General features: G+C 33.8%; 1 protein-coding gene across 1 annotated transcript; it reads right to left on the bottom strand.

Annotated features, from left to right (window-relative positions):
• Positions 1–4700: 4700 nt before the first annotated feature.
• On the bottom strand, positions 4701–12159 carry LOC113782170 (pentatricopeptide repeat-containing protein At5g13270, chloroplastic-like). Its single transcript, XM_027328078.1, has 5 exons — positions 12126–12159; positions 11650–11838; positions 9227–9289; positions 5467–5697; positions 4701–5377 (listed from the first exon to the last, which is right to left on the bottom strand). Exons 1-5 carry the CDS (start codon positions 12157–12159, stop codon positions 4701–4703), a joined length of 1194 nt encoding a protein of 397 aa, XP_027183879.1.
• Between the last annotated feature and the right edge of the window lie 674 nt (positions 12160–12833).

Here is a 12833-nt window from a genome sequence, read left to right as displayed (position 1 = left end):
AACCATGCTAACTTTTTTATTTATATAGGCAGTGACAGAATCTTTTTGTGATTTTTTGGTATGTGCTGTAAGATAAAATCCCCAAGTTCTTTCAATCTGCCATATTCTTGGGATTTCAATTAATTTGGTATAACCTCGTTAAAACTGGTCTTAGAAGAATTTCCTTTTCCTTGTGTAGTAATTGTAACATTGAACATGTGAGACAGGAAGTGGCTAAGACTTATAACCCCTCTTAGGTTGAATTAAATGACTTAAAAACAGTGAAGGAAAGTGCTGATTTTATAGGCTTATATAGGTTCAAATTGGCACAATTTTATTCTAAATACTCTTTTTTGGCACAAACTTAATAAATCCCAGGCATTTTTCTTTTCATTTGTCCACTTTTTAAAGTTTTAATAACTCAAAATTTCGTTGATGAAAATAAGAATTCTAAACCAATAATAAAGCAATGAAAAAAGCATAATTTTCACGAGTTAGTATTTCAGGTTATAAGTTATGTTGTGCGAGCATAGATTAATAGTTTGCCTGAATGCCTGTAATTACATAGGTGCTAACCATAACTTAGAAAGGAACAGAAGAGCTACACGCCCTTTAAATTTGTTATCCTAATTAAGTATGGATTAAGCTTCTACCAAATTTGGGAATGACGAAAAATGGATAAAATCGTGTGATTGGTTTTTGATTGGCATATAGAATGCGACATTTTGTTGGCATATAGAATATGACATTCATAATACTTTTCAATTGGTAAGCACTCACCGAGCCTGATTTTCAGAAAGATTATCAAATATAAATGAGAAGCAATTCATCAAATCTTTGTGATTTGTTGTGCTTTTGGAAGAATTTGATCTTTATAATATCTTGTGAAGAGTATGTACTTCTATCCCATGTGATTGATCCGAATTTGATTGAATCCTGATTAATTAAGTGACATTTTATCAATGATTGATTAATATTTTTCACTAATTGATGATTGGTTAGTATCTTTTATTAAAAAAAAAGTATTAGTATCTTCTATTAATTAATATTCCATTCAATCAAATTAATCAATCAATTAAGTCATAGATATTATTCTCTATAGTAAGATTTTAGTTAATGTATAAACCCTAAGAATTTAATATTTACAAGTAAGGATACCTAACCTAATCTATGAATACCCTCTATACTCCATCTTTAGGGATAATTTCAGAAACCTCCCTTGAATCTTCTGACAATAGCAGACAGCTCCCCTAAGATTTGAGAAATTACAACCACCTCCCTTCTTTTGATGGTTTATGTAACAAAATAGATCCAATAGCCCAATTTTTCATTTTAACTATCCTATATGCCCTCTTTCAAATTTTAAAAAAGTTTCTTTCATCTCTTTCTTTAGCTAGCCAACGTCTATCACTAGCCCACCAATGCTTGGAAGACCACTTCTCTTCATCCCCAAGGCAAGAAGGAAGAATTATTCAGCAACATTCATTCATGACCAAGTTGCCTCTATATCATTCCCCCTTTTTGGCCATGCCATCAATAATCTATTCTGATACTCGAAATAATCAAAATCGAAAACATCTTGTTATTTTAAACCCAATCTAACTCATTAAAAACCTATTATGATTTACCCATATATCCCACACCTAATACCATATCCTAGAATGTTGGCAATTATGTTATATGTTGCTTGTACTCAAGAAAGAAAATAAAAAGAGGAAAAGAAAGATTATCATGACATGAGAAGCAAATTGAAAAGTAATTTCACATTTGGGTTTTTGGCAAAACAATTTATTTGTGTAATTGACATTGTTTATATCAAATTAATATGGTTTAAGTGCTTAACATGAGTTTTGTCTTTTTGGCATATAAAAATTGATTATTTACCAATCTCTATACATTTTTTCATGAGAAGAGAGAAATGGGAAGATAATTTGGCAATGAAGAAGAGGAAAATTTGTTGGTAAATTAGTTAGGCTCGAAATTGGTCTAAGGAGGAAGAGGAAATAAATACTAGCAAATTGGTGAATACCATAGAGTAGAAAGGAATAAACTGGTTTGCGGGTTTAATGCTAATCAGGAATCTTCTTTTATAAATTTCCTTGTTTTCTTATAAATGGGTTAAAGTGTTTTGCGAGGGTTATTGAAGTAATTTTGCACCATTATGGGAGGTAAGTGTAATTGTCAAAACCACAAGAAAACTGTCTAAAATTGTCAGAAACCTCAAGGGAGATTTTTGAAATTATTCCCCGTCTTTATGGCCATTTTTCTAGTAAGAGATAGACTAAAAGCTCTCTTCCTCAAAACTAAAATATTTTCTAGTAGGTATATTATTCTATTGGGAAAAAACAAAGGTGTACGGAATTCAATCAATGATTCGTAACAATGGCTTCACTGCCTAATACATGTTTTGTGTATTATCTGTTTAACATTAGTCACTTATTCACCATTATGAGTAACATCCTATCACAGGTAACACAATTAAGACTTTTAAATTAATTCAACAAAAGAGTTAGTAGAGAAAGGAAAACCAGAAAACACATTCCCCCGGGGGGGTGCCATTTTGCTAGGACAGAATTAAACTTTCTTCCGTAGAAATTTAAACTTTCAAGGACAGAATTATTTAGAAACTTTTAAAGTTTCTGATTATTTCACTTTGCGCTCTTAAAGTTTTAAATATCACACCTACTAGAATTTTGAAACGTACTGGGTTAACATTTTGAATCAAAAAAGTAAAATTATTCTGGTCAAAAAAAGTTATTTGTAATGGAAAAGCCACAAATTCAAGATGGTGTGCATTTCTGTTAAAACGTTTATTATGAATAAAAGCAAAGGAACAAAAAAAAAACTCCACTCATGAACTTGCAAAAAAAAACTATGAAATTGCCTAAAACATGTGTTTAATTGTCAAATATTCTTACAATTGCTCATAAAAATTTGTCCAATTTTTAAAAAATTCCTCTCTTTCATTATATCGTATCCTAAGAATTTTGTATATTTTAAACCTACCTATCATTCCATGAATAACAAACCAAAAATCTAATTCCAATTACATTATTAGATAACACTTTTGTCCCCTTTATGTATGTGTTTCAATTAGAATTTTATAATGAAGCGAAAATTAGTCTATCTAAAGTGAAAACTTTTTCTCACTAAAAGGCTATTTTTGTCATTTGAACTTTTAATGAAGGATAAATCGGTTACTTAATCAATTACTTGAATGGAGTTAATTTGGCATGCAAAGTGCAACTGATGCAATAGTTCATAGAGGTTTTCTTGCGTTTAACCCTTTTCTTGACCTGAGAGCATGATAAAAGGAATTAGCCACAATTAATGACGACAACATAAAATCCTTTGTTAGGAATTAACCACAATTAAGTAATAAAAGGATAAAAAGGTAATAACTTTTAAATAGGGATTTCCATCTCTCATTCTTTCTGTTGCTTGTTTCCTTGTTACATTCCCTTATTTCTCAAATCAGAACACAATTACCCCTAAAAACCATTACATTCAAGGAGATGAACCCAAGAGAAAACACCAAAAGAGGATTCTTGCCTCTTCTAAACTCTATCAAAGTTCAGTTCAGGGAATCCACTCTCACTCCCAGTAGGCCAATGTACCGAACTATAGCGAGAAAACACTTTTGCTTTGACAAAGTTAAGTCAAGGGAAGGTTAAAATTTTAGAGAGAGAGAGAGAAGGGGAATTGGCAGATCGGTCTAATTCTAAGTGTGACGGAGAGAATCCATCCATTACTGTCGCATCAATCATTTCCAACACATTTTTGAACATTAACACTAGCAGGTAGAGAGGCGGGGTAGGGTGCAGGGTCTGGACTAAAAGCGGGGAGTGACAAGCCTGCTGGTGCTAAAGGGGGGAACTTCAGCAGTCCTAAAGTTCACCAATAATCACGACAAGAACATTCCCCACACCTGAAGTGATGAAATCTGTTGGCATCTCTAACAATAGTTTCACGCCCTGTAACTAATGATACATGTTTAGCAAAATCGTGAGAGTCTCTGCAAGCACGGATATTTTTGAACACCAAAATAGAAGCATTATTTGGAGTTGAAATTAGCCCAAAGGCGATTGCAAGTCTCTCGCTGTGATCAAGAAGCTGTTCCTTTCGTTCCACCAAATTGTTGGATGCAGCTTCTTCAGTGGTAAAGACAGAATCCTCATAGCTACCACAAGAAAATTTTAATTCACATAGCTTTTGGTATATCTCTTCTGTTTGAGGGTGCTGCCTATCACCCAAAATAAAACGATGCACTTCGCCCCTGATTGTAATCCAGCTGCAGCTGACCTCCTTTTTCAGATCCCTCTCGGCCATCGTCCGTCTTACAAATGCAGCTTCATCCCATTCCCCATGCGAAGCATGTAAATTAAACATGAGTATGTATGCAGCAGTGTCATTGGGGTCCAGCTGAAGCAGTTTTTCAGCTGCAACTTTTCCAAGCTCAAAATTCCGGTAGATTGAGCATCCACCCAATAAACTTTTCCAACTCATAGCATCAGGTTCAAATGGCATCGCTTCTATCAAGGCGAGTGCCTCACTCAGTTGCCCTGCTCGAGCAAGTATATCAATCATACAATCATAATGGTCAACCGTCAGGTCAATGCCATACTCACTGCTCATTGACTCCATGTACCGCTTGGCTTCTTCGACCAATCCACAATGGCTACACGCTGTAAGAATTGCTACAAAGGTAACGGAATTAGGCCTCACGGCAGAAGCCTGCATCCTCCCAAAATGATTAGAGCTTCGGGAGCATTGCCATGATAAGCACAAGCAGCAATCATAGAAGTCCAGGCCACGGTATCGGGATCACTGATTGATTCAAATACCCTAAATGCACAATCCAGTTGACCACATTTTGCATACATGGAAATAATTGTGCTTTTACCGTGAAGATAGGAAATCAGACCTCGTTTAATTGCATCTCTATGAGCTTGAGTTCGAAGATTCAAGTCTGCAAGTGCAGCGCATGCCTGAAAGATGCTAGTGTATATGTATTCGTTCAAAGCACCAGCTTGACTCCTCAAAGACCTAAAGACTCTAAAGCACTTCCCGAATTCACCTCCTTGGGAATAGCCAGTAATCATGGCACTCCCCGTAACATCATTTGGTTCAGATATCTTCTCGAATGCTTGAATGGCACAATCCAAATTTGCACACTTGACATAAAAATCCACAAGAGGGGTACCCACTGAAACCTCACTTTCCAACCCAAGTTTCACAACCAAACCATGGACTTGCTGCCCCATGCCAACATCCACCAATCCAGCACACGCCTTGAGAATGATTGAGAACACTAACTCATCCAACTCAACGTCTTCCCTCAGCATCATATCAAAATGTCTCAGGGCATCATGTTGCCTCTCAGCCTGAGTAAATCCCACTATCAATCCAGTCTACGTCACCACATTCTTTTCGACCATCTTATCAAAAGCCCATTGGGCACTCTCTAAACACCCACATTTTACATACATATTGCAGAAAGCAAAGCAGTGTTCATGGACATATTTTCATCAAAGCCTGACTTTACCACAAGACAGCGTATCTGCTTCCCAAGCTCTAAATCTGACAAAGCTCTGAAAAGGTATATGTAAATTGAAGGTCCAGCATTTATTCCTGCGCCCATCATTCTCGAAAATATTTCTAGTGCTTTTCCTATCCAACCCTTATCAGCATAAGCAGATATGACGGTCTCCCAGCTTCCTGGACTTTTTTCCGGCAATCGTCAAACAATTTCTGAGCATCCCAAATGCTCCCGCACTCGAAATACATTCCGATAACAGAATTCTGAAGAAACACAGTTCAATTTGGGCGGGGCTATATTGATGTTGGAGTGGGGCAATGCTGGGTTTTAGAGAAACCCAAGATGGGATCTGATAGCAATTTGTGGCTGAGATTTTGTCACCAATTGGGTTTAGATTCGCTAATGCAACACCTGCTGCCATTGCTGAATTTTCAAATCCAAATCTCTCACAATTTATCCGAACACGTGAAGAGATTTGGTTGAGAATTTGAAATCTTTCAAGCCACAGGAGAAATTTCAAGTGTTGAAATCGATGAATTTCAATTTCACTCTACTCATTTCAAATCCATTCCATCAAACCTCCCTATTTCTCCCCTTATCTAATCACATTTCTATAGATATTGAAAACTGGCCCGCAGTATTGCCTCCCCCTGCCGCCGGTACCAATGTCTCCTATCACCGGGCGGGAACCGCCGTCCCAGATTTGGTGGTTGCCAGCAAAGCTGACTATGAATGAAGACAGTGACTAGTTTCTGGGTGTCATTTGAGGAATTCAAACTGATATGGCTTTCGTGTTTGAGAAAGATCAATTAGATGGCGTCGATGGTCTCATGGGAAGAAGGAAGCAAAATTGAAAAAGTTGTTTTAATCCTCGAGTTTTTCACTTATTCAGTTTCTGTCCCCAACTGTTTTTTACCATGAGTAGGTTTTTAACCAAACAAAGTATTTGGAATTATGTGCATTTCAAATCCATGCATTTCATTCTTTGGAATTGGTAGGGGTGAAAGACGAATTAAATTATTCGATGTTCGAATTGAACTCAATTTGATAAGAGTTCGAGTTTGTTTCAATAACTAGTCAAGGTAAGGTTAAACAATATTTTACATTCGATAACATTTAAATTCGATAAAAAGTTAGTTCAAACTCGATTTGGTGAATAAACAAGTCAAGTTTGAACAAAACTTCAAACTCGTTAAAATAATGAAACAATGTTGAATACAAGTGCTCAGCTTAATCAGACTCGTTTACATTCCTATAAATTGGAATTCGAAATGGAATAATATATAAAATAGCAATATGGGTTTGAACTCCTTGTATTATTACTTGGTATAAATATAATTGGAATGGTATCAAAATAAATTTTTATTGTTTAAATTATTGTTGTATTTGCTGGACTAATAATCATGACCACCATTGGACCACCACCAAACCACTAACAATCCAAATCTTTTTTTTGTTCTTTGTCTAGCAATTACCAACAAAACTCATGACTAATCAATAAAAGATCTGGCTGTTTATCTTTTGTTTTTCCTTTTCTCAAAGAATTGCAACTGGAACTTTCAAACGTTCCAAAAAAAAATTTCCAAAAGAAAAAGGCAAATTCCGTCCTTCATTGATCCTGTTAGAAACACCATGCAATGCAATCCAGTTAAAGCCCTTCATGAGTAATTTAACAAAATAATTTTTTTTTCTTTTATTTGTTCACTGTTGGAAATAAGTTGAGGGTTTTGAATTATTCCCCCCTCCCCCCAATTTAGATCATGTTTGATAATTCAATTCAATATTTAAATTTAATGGATTCAGATTTTAACATGTTCAGACACGTTTGATAATAAAAAAAAAATTGAACATCTAAATTAAATAAGTGGCACTGAATTTTTTAGGCAAAACTTGCTCCTAAAAATAAGTGATAAACTATTTACTTATCACAGAATGTTATATACATTCAAATGTATTAGATTTAATACTTAATAATTCAATAACTTAATGATTTCAAATTTCAAATTTCAAATTTCAGTTTTATCAAACGCATCTTTAGTCAGGAATAATGAATTACCAAATTTTTGGATATGATTCCAATGTTTCAATTCCCATTACAATCTACCAAGTACTAAGTATTGGAATTATCATCATTTCCTAGACCAAAACCCACGAAACCAAGCAGCCCATAAATTCATTCTTTTCAATTCCTCTATTAAATCCAAATTCATCAACGGAATATGCCGTGATCATTAACATTGAATTTACCAATAGGATTAAAGCTATTGCAAACAATAGAAAGTAAGAAATTGATTCCTTTATCGTTTGTTATATTATTCACAGTACAACGTAAAATCAATTCCTAAAACTATCTAAAATTCATGGAAAACCGTGTTAATATTTGACCGTTGGAACTATTTACGGTGTATTAGGCATAAAAATTTGAATAGTTATTTATAGACGAGGAATAATAAATAAACTTCGACTTTTCTTTTCATTCCATCTAATCTAGAAAGCTCCACTCTAAAGTATGTCCCTTTGCTACCGATTAAGGTTAATTGATGTAAACAAATAATTATAAGAGACAAATTGAGAGTAGAATCAAGATTGGATAAACAAATCATCATTATTGTCATCAATGATTTGGTGTTCATATAATATTATTTATACCGTAATTAAAGATTTACACATGATCCCCTCTTGTAAGAACATTGTCATGGTGAAATTTCTGACTATAAATAACACTAGTGTTTGCAAAGATTAATTAATCATTGTCATGAACTTATTAGTAGTAGTATAACTTAGACGAATCATTTTGAGTAAATCTTATATACACTGACAATGTATACATTATCACGGTTGGACATATGATACATGAGCAAAATTTGAATTTTAAATTTAAATATAGATAAGTTGTCATATATCCAAAGGCGATGGTATATATACTGTTAATGTATAAAAAATTAATCAAATCTTTTTTAGTGTGAATTATTACGACAATATTTCCTTTATTTCTAAGATCATTCCTATAACCTTTGACATAATGACCCTATAGTTACCAGATGTTTCAACCATTTTTATAATTCACTTCCTATGGTTGGCTTATGAATATATACCACATTTTTATTTTAATATTATTTATAATTTCACCTTTCACTATTGTTGTAGTTTTTCAGTGTCTTGTCTCTGTCTAATTATGCTCTTCGTTGTTGTTTTCAACTTGTTGTAGTAAAAATTAGCGTTGTTGTTTTTCAACTTGTTGTAGTAAAAATTAGCGTCATCTACAGATGATAAAGTCTTGGGTGCTGAAATTTATGCCCCTCATTTGGAAAATCTAGTAAGGAAAAGAAAAAGAAATGTTGAGGATATTAATTTACTTTAATTCAGTTTTAAGGGAAAAAAATAAAACAACTATGTATTTTGAAATAGATATCAAATTCATTAATATTGTGTTATACTATAAATTGAAGGATTAATCTTTTCTACACTAAGAGTGTGACAACTATGTAAAATTTGAATTTGAAATCTAACTTTTGCACATGTATCCTTTCTCCTTTTTTTTTGGGAGATCAACAGCTAAATCTGACCATATTGGAGATAGCGGGGAGAGGGGGGGGGGAGGGGGGACCAATATAAAGCTCAATAAATTGATACATAGGACAAAGTTTAAGATGTAAACTTTATTATCTGATGATATAGTCCCCAAATTCGGGGAATATACACGTATACCCCACAATGTTGGCAATGTTATATTGATGATATTGGCAATGATGCTTCTCTTCTCCTTGATATCTGCATTGATTTCATAGCAACCTTAGTTGAAGAATATAAACTATAAAACATCAATTCAATATTGCCAAGAAAATTCCAAAAATTTAAGAGAAACACATTCCCCAAAAGAAAATCATCACCAAATGGCATGAATAACTCCAATAATATACATTATATCCTCAAAACATCATAATCAAGACAAATTCATGAGCTCTGAAATTATTCTAGAATTTGCATTTACCATGATACCTCAAATTAGCAATTCACAATTAGCTTCATATATTGAAAAATAAGCACTTATACGTCCTAAAAAATGCTATATAAGGCCAACAATAAGCATAATAAAACTAAACAAATTTCTCATGAAAATTGCCTATTTATCAAAGAATTCAAGAAATGGTATTTTGCTTAATTCCTCACATTACACCAATTTCAACCACAATAGGCAAATGAACATGCTTATAGAAGTTAAATGAGCTCAACTAAACATCAAAACAACAACAAAATTCACCAAGAAATTCATCCAAAATTTCAAGAAAATTCAACTATGGTGAAATTTAAATGAGCCAAATAAAGTCAAGAAACTTACTTGGGACTTGTAGAGTGATGAAATGCAAGCCAAATTATGCAAGAATCCCTAAAAATTTAGCCCCAAGCAACTCCCAATTGAAAGAAATGAAGTTCTAGAACCCTAATATTCTTGACTCAAATCCTCCAAAGTTGATGTTTTTGATGATTTTTTATGCTTGAATGTTGGTCACAAGATGGTTTTGAGTGATTTAGTGGGGATATTGAGGGGTTTAAAAGGTGAAATTTGGAGATTTGAAGAAGTAGGTTTGTGAGTTTGAAGTTGGTTCAAAGAAGAAGAAGAAGAAAAAGAAAATGAACGGAAAAAGCCATTTTTGTTTCTTAAAATCATTGCCCAACAAGAAACCGCGCACGGATTCGCGGTGGTTTGTCCCGCGGATTGTAGGCAGTATGTTTGGAGAAAATTTTTTGTTGCCTTGGTGAATCCCTGGTTCAAATTCCTGGAGGGTTTCTCTAAGAGATTGTAGTCAGTGGCTCGAAATTGATTTTTTTGTTCAATACTTAGAAAAAAAATATCCTCCAAATCAACTTCCTCTTATTTGAACAAGATCATTTTAACACTTAATAATGCAAACACACTTCATTCCCCATACTTTGAGCTAAAAACACACATATACATGCATTTTAAACTAGAATTAATATCAAATGTTTAAAATGCATGCAATGCCTAAATTGCAACTATAAACATGAAAACTCCCTTTATGCCTTGTCCAAGAGGAAAAGTGCAATTTTGACCATTTTCAAGACCTTGTGGATGTTGTGACCTACAAAATACATAAGACACAAATTACACTATATAAATATGAAAAACACATATAACACAAGAAAAACACTAAATCGTTGGGTTGCCTCTCAACAGGCGCTTGGTTGAAGTTGTTAAACTCGACTTTATTCCCTCCTTATCAAGAAGGTTTTATCAAAGAGTAGTCCACCAACTCAGGTCGTGGTGAATCTACAAAGGGTGGCTCCACCTCATGAGCCTTTTAACCATATGATTTGAGATTTGGAGTTGGCTTACCAATCTGAAGTGTTTCATAGATATTACCTTGCATTAGCAACATTCAAGAGCTTATTAAAGGATCCTCCGTATGGCTTTCTTGGGCAATAATGTCCTTAGAACCTATACTTTCAACACACTCCTCAAGAGGGGTTAAATGTGAGCCGTTAATGCTTATCTCTTGAGGTTCAAAGTTAATTCTAAAAATATGATCATGTGAAATCGACATTTCCTCATTGAAACACAAATTAAGTTCATCATTTTCATCAAAATACAATCCACTTTCACATACAACATTTCCATTCACAATAGGGTCAATTTGCATGTCATATTTGAAATAACTTCATACAAATCATGCAATTGGTAAAGTATTCTTTCAAAATGTGAAACTAATTCCTCTATTCTTCCTTCCACCCTATCAAAACGATTGAAAATTGCAATAGTTAGCCTTTCTATATCTATATTCACTCTTCTATGGCAAGCTCCCATTCATTCTTTTTCTCTTCTATGGCTAACTCCCAAGATAAAGGTACATTAGCTAACCTTTCAATAACTAACTCCCAAGATGGTTTAGACTCATAATGGACAAATTCGGGTTGGTAATCATAAAAATATGGAGAATGATTATAAACACCTTGATTATCACAACCATAGTTTGAAGAATTACCACAATTATGGCCATATTGATCAAAATAAGAATTGTAATGCCCAATGCATCAATTGTCCAATTTAGCATTTAGCATGATATAGTTAAATTTTGCATTCAAACTCCTCAGGCCATCATCAAAAGACTTACCTGCAACTCTTCCTTGATTGCCACAATTATACATTGCACATTGAGGAAACTGTGGATTATAGCCCCAACTTCTTTCTCTCAAACATTGTTTGCCCATTTGATCTATCCTTCTCATGTTGAGTCCATTAGACTCATAATAGACAAATTCGGGTTGGTAATCATAAAAATATGGAGAATTATTGTAAGCACCTTGATTATCACAATCATAGTTTAAAGAATTACCACAATTATGGCCATATTGATCAAAATAAGAATTGTAATGCCCAAATTCATCACAATGATCCACATGTTGTACTTGTATACATTGATAATTAGAATGGCGGCCTCCACACAAGTCACAAACCACATGATTGGAATTCAAAGCATCAACACTCCTATATAATTCAATCAAATGCATCAATTGTCCAATTTAGCATTTAGCATGATATAGTTAAATTTTGCATTCAAACTCCTCAGGCCATCATCAAAAGACTTACCTGCAACTCTTCCTTGATTGCCACCATTATACATTGCACATTGAGGAAACTGTGGATTATAGCCCCAGCTTCTTTCTGTCAAACATTATCTGCCCATTTGATCTATCCTTCTCATGTCCTAAAAATGGCTTTTAAACAACTGAAGAGTAAGATTAGTCAAGGAGAATAGATGATAAAACATATAAACAAACTAAACATAAAAATAAAAGACTATAACATATAAGACTCACAAGACTGAACACACGAAACAACTAGACTCAACACACTTGCAAAAGACTACACTGAGACAAAATATCAAACACAATGCATGCAATAAATATAACTAAAATGTCTAAACTAATAAAGTTGCTCTTCACGCTAATATTGCCACAAATCTTCCCCAGCAACGGCGCCAAAAACTTGACGAGTACAAGGTATGTATATAACAATTAAGCTCAATCCATAGTCAAGTTTTACATTTATAAATTTCTAAATATCCCACATGCAATTTTTCGCAAATATACGAGTATTGAGCGAGTATAGGGTATTAAGGGTGATTCCTCAAGGAAGACGAGCAACTACCGATACTACTAAAGTTTCTCTATTATTTAGACTATCAACAAATTAAAACAAATAAACTAAACTATAAATGGATAGATAAATGCAAATAAAAGCTCCTTGGATAATGGAATTCCTACCTATTCGTGCTAGTGCAACTCCCTAACCAAA

Source organism: Coffea eugenioides, chromosome 9 (assembly GCF_003713205.1).
Source record: "Coffea eugenioides isolate CCC68of chromosome 9, Ceug_1.0, whole genome shotgun sequence".
Lineage (NCBI taxonomy): Eukaryota > Viridiplantae > Streptophyta > Magnoliopsida > Gentianales > Rubiaceae > Coffea > Coffea eugenioides.
This window is presented reverse-complemented; position numbering and strand designations above follow the sequence as displayed.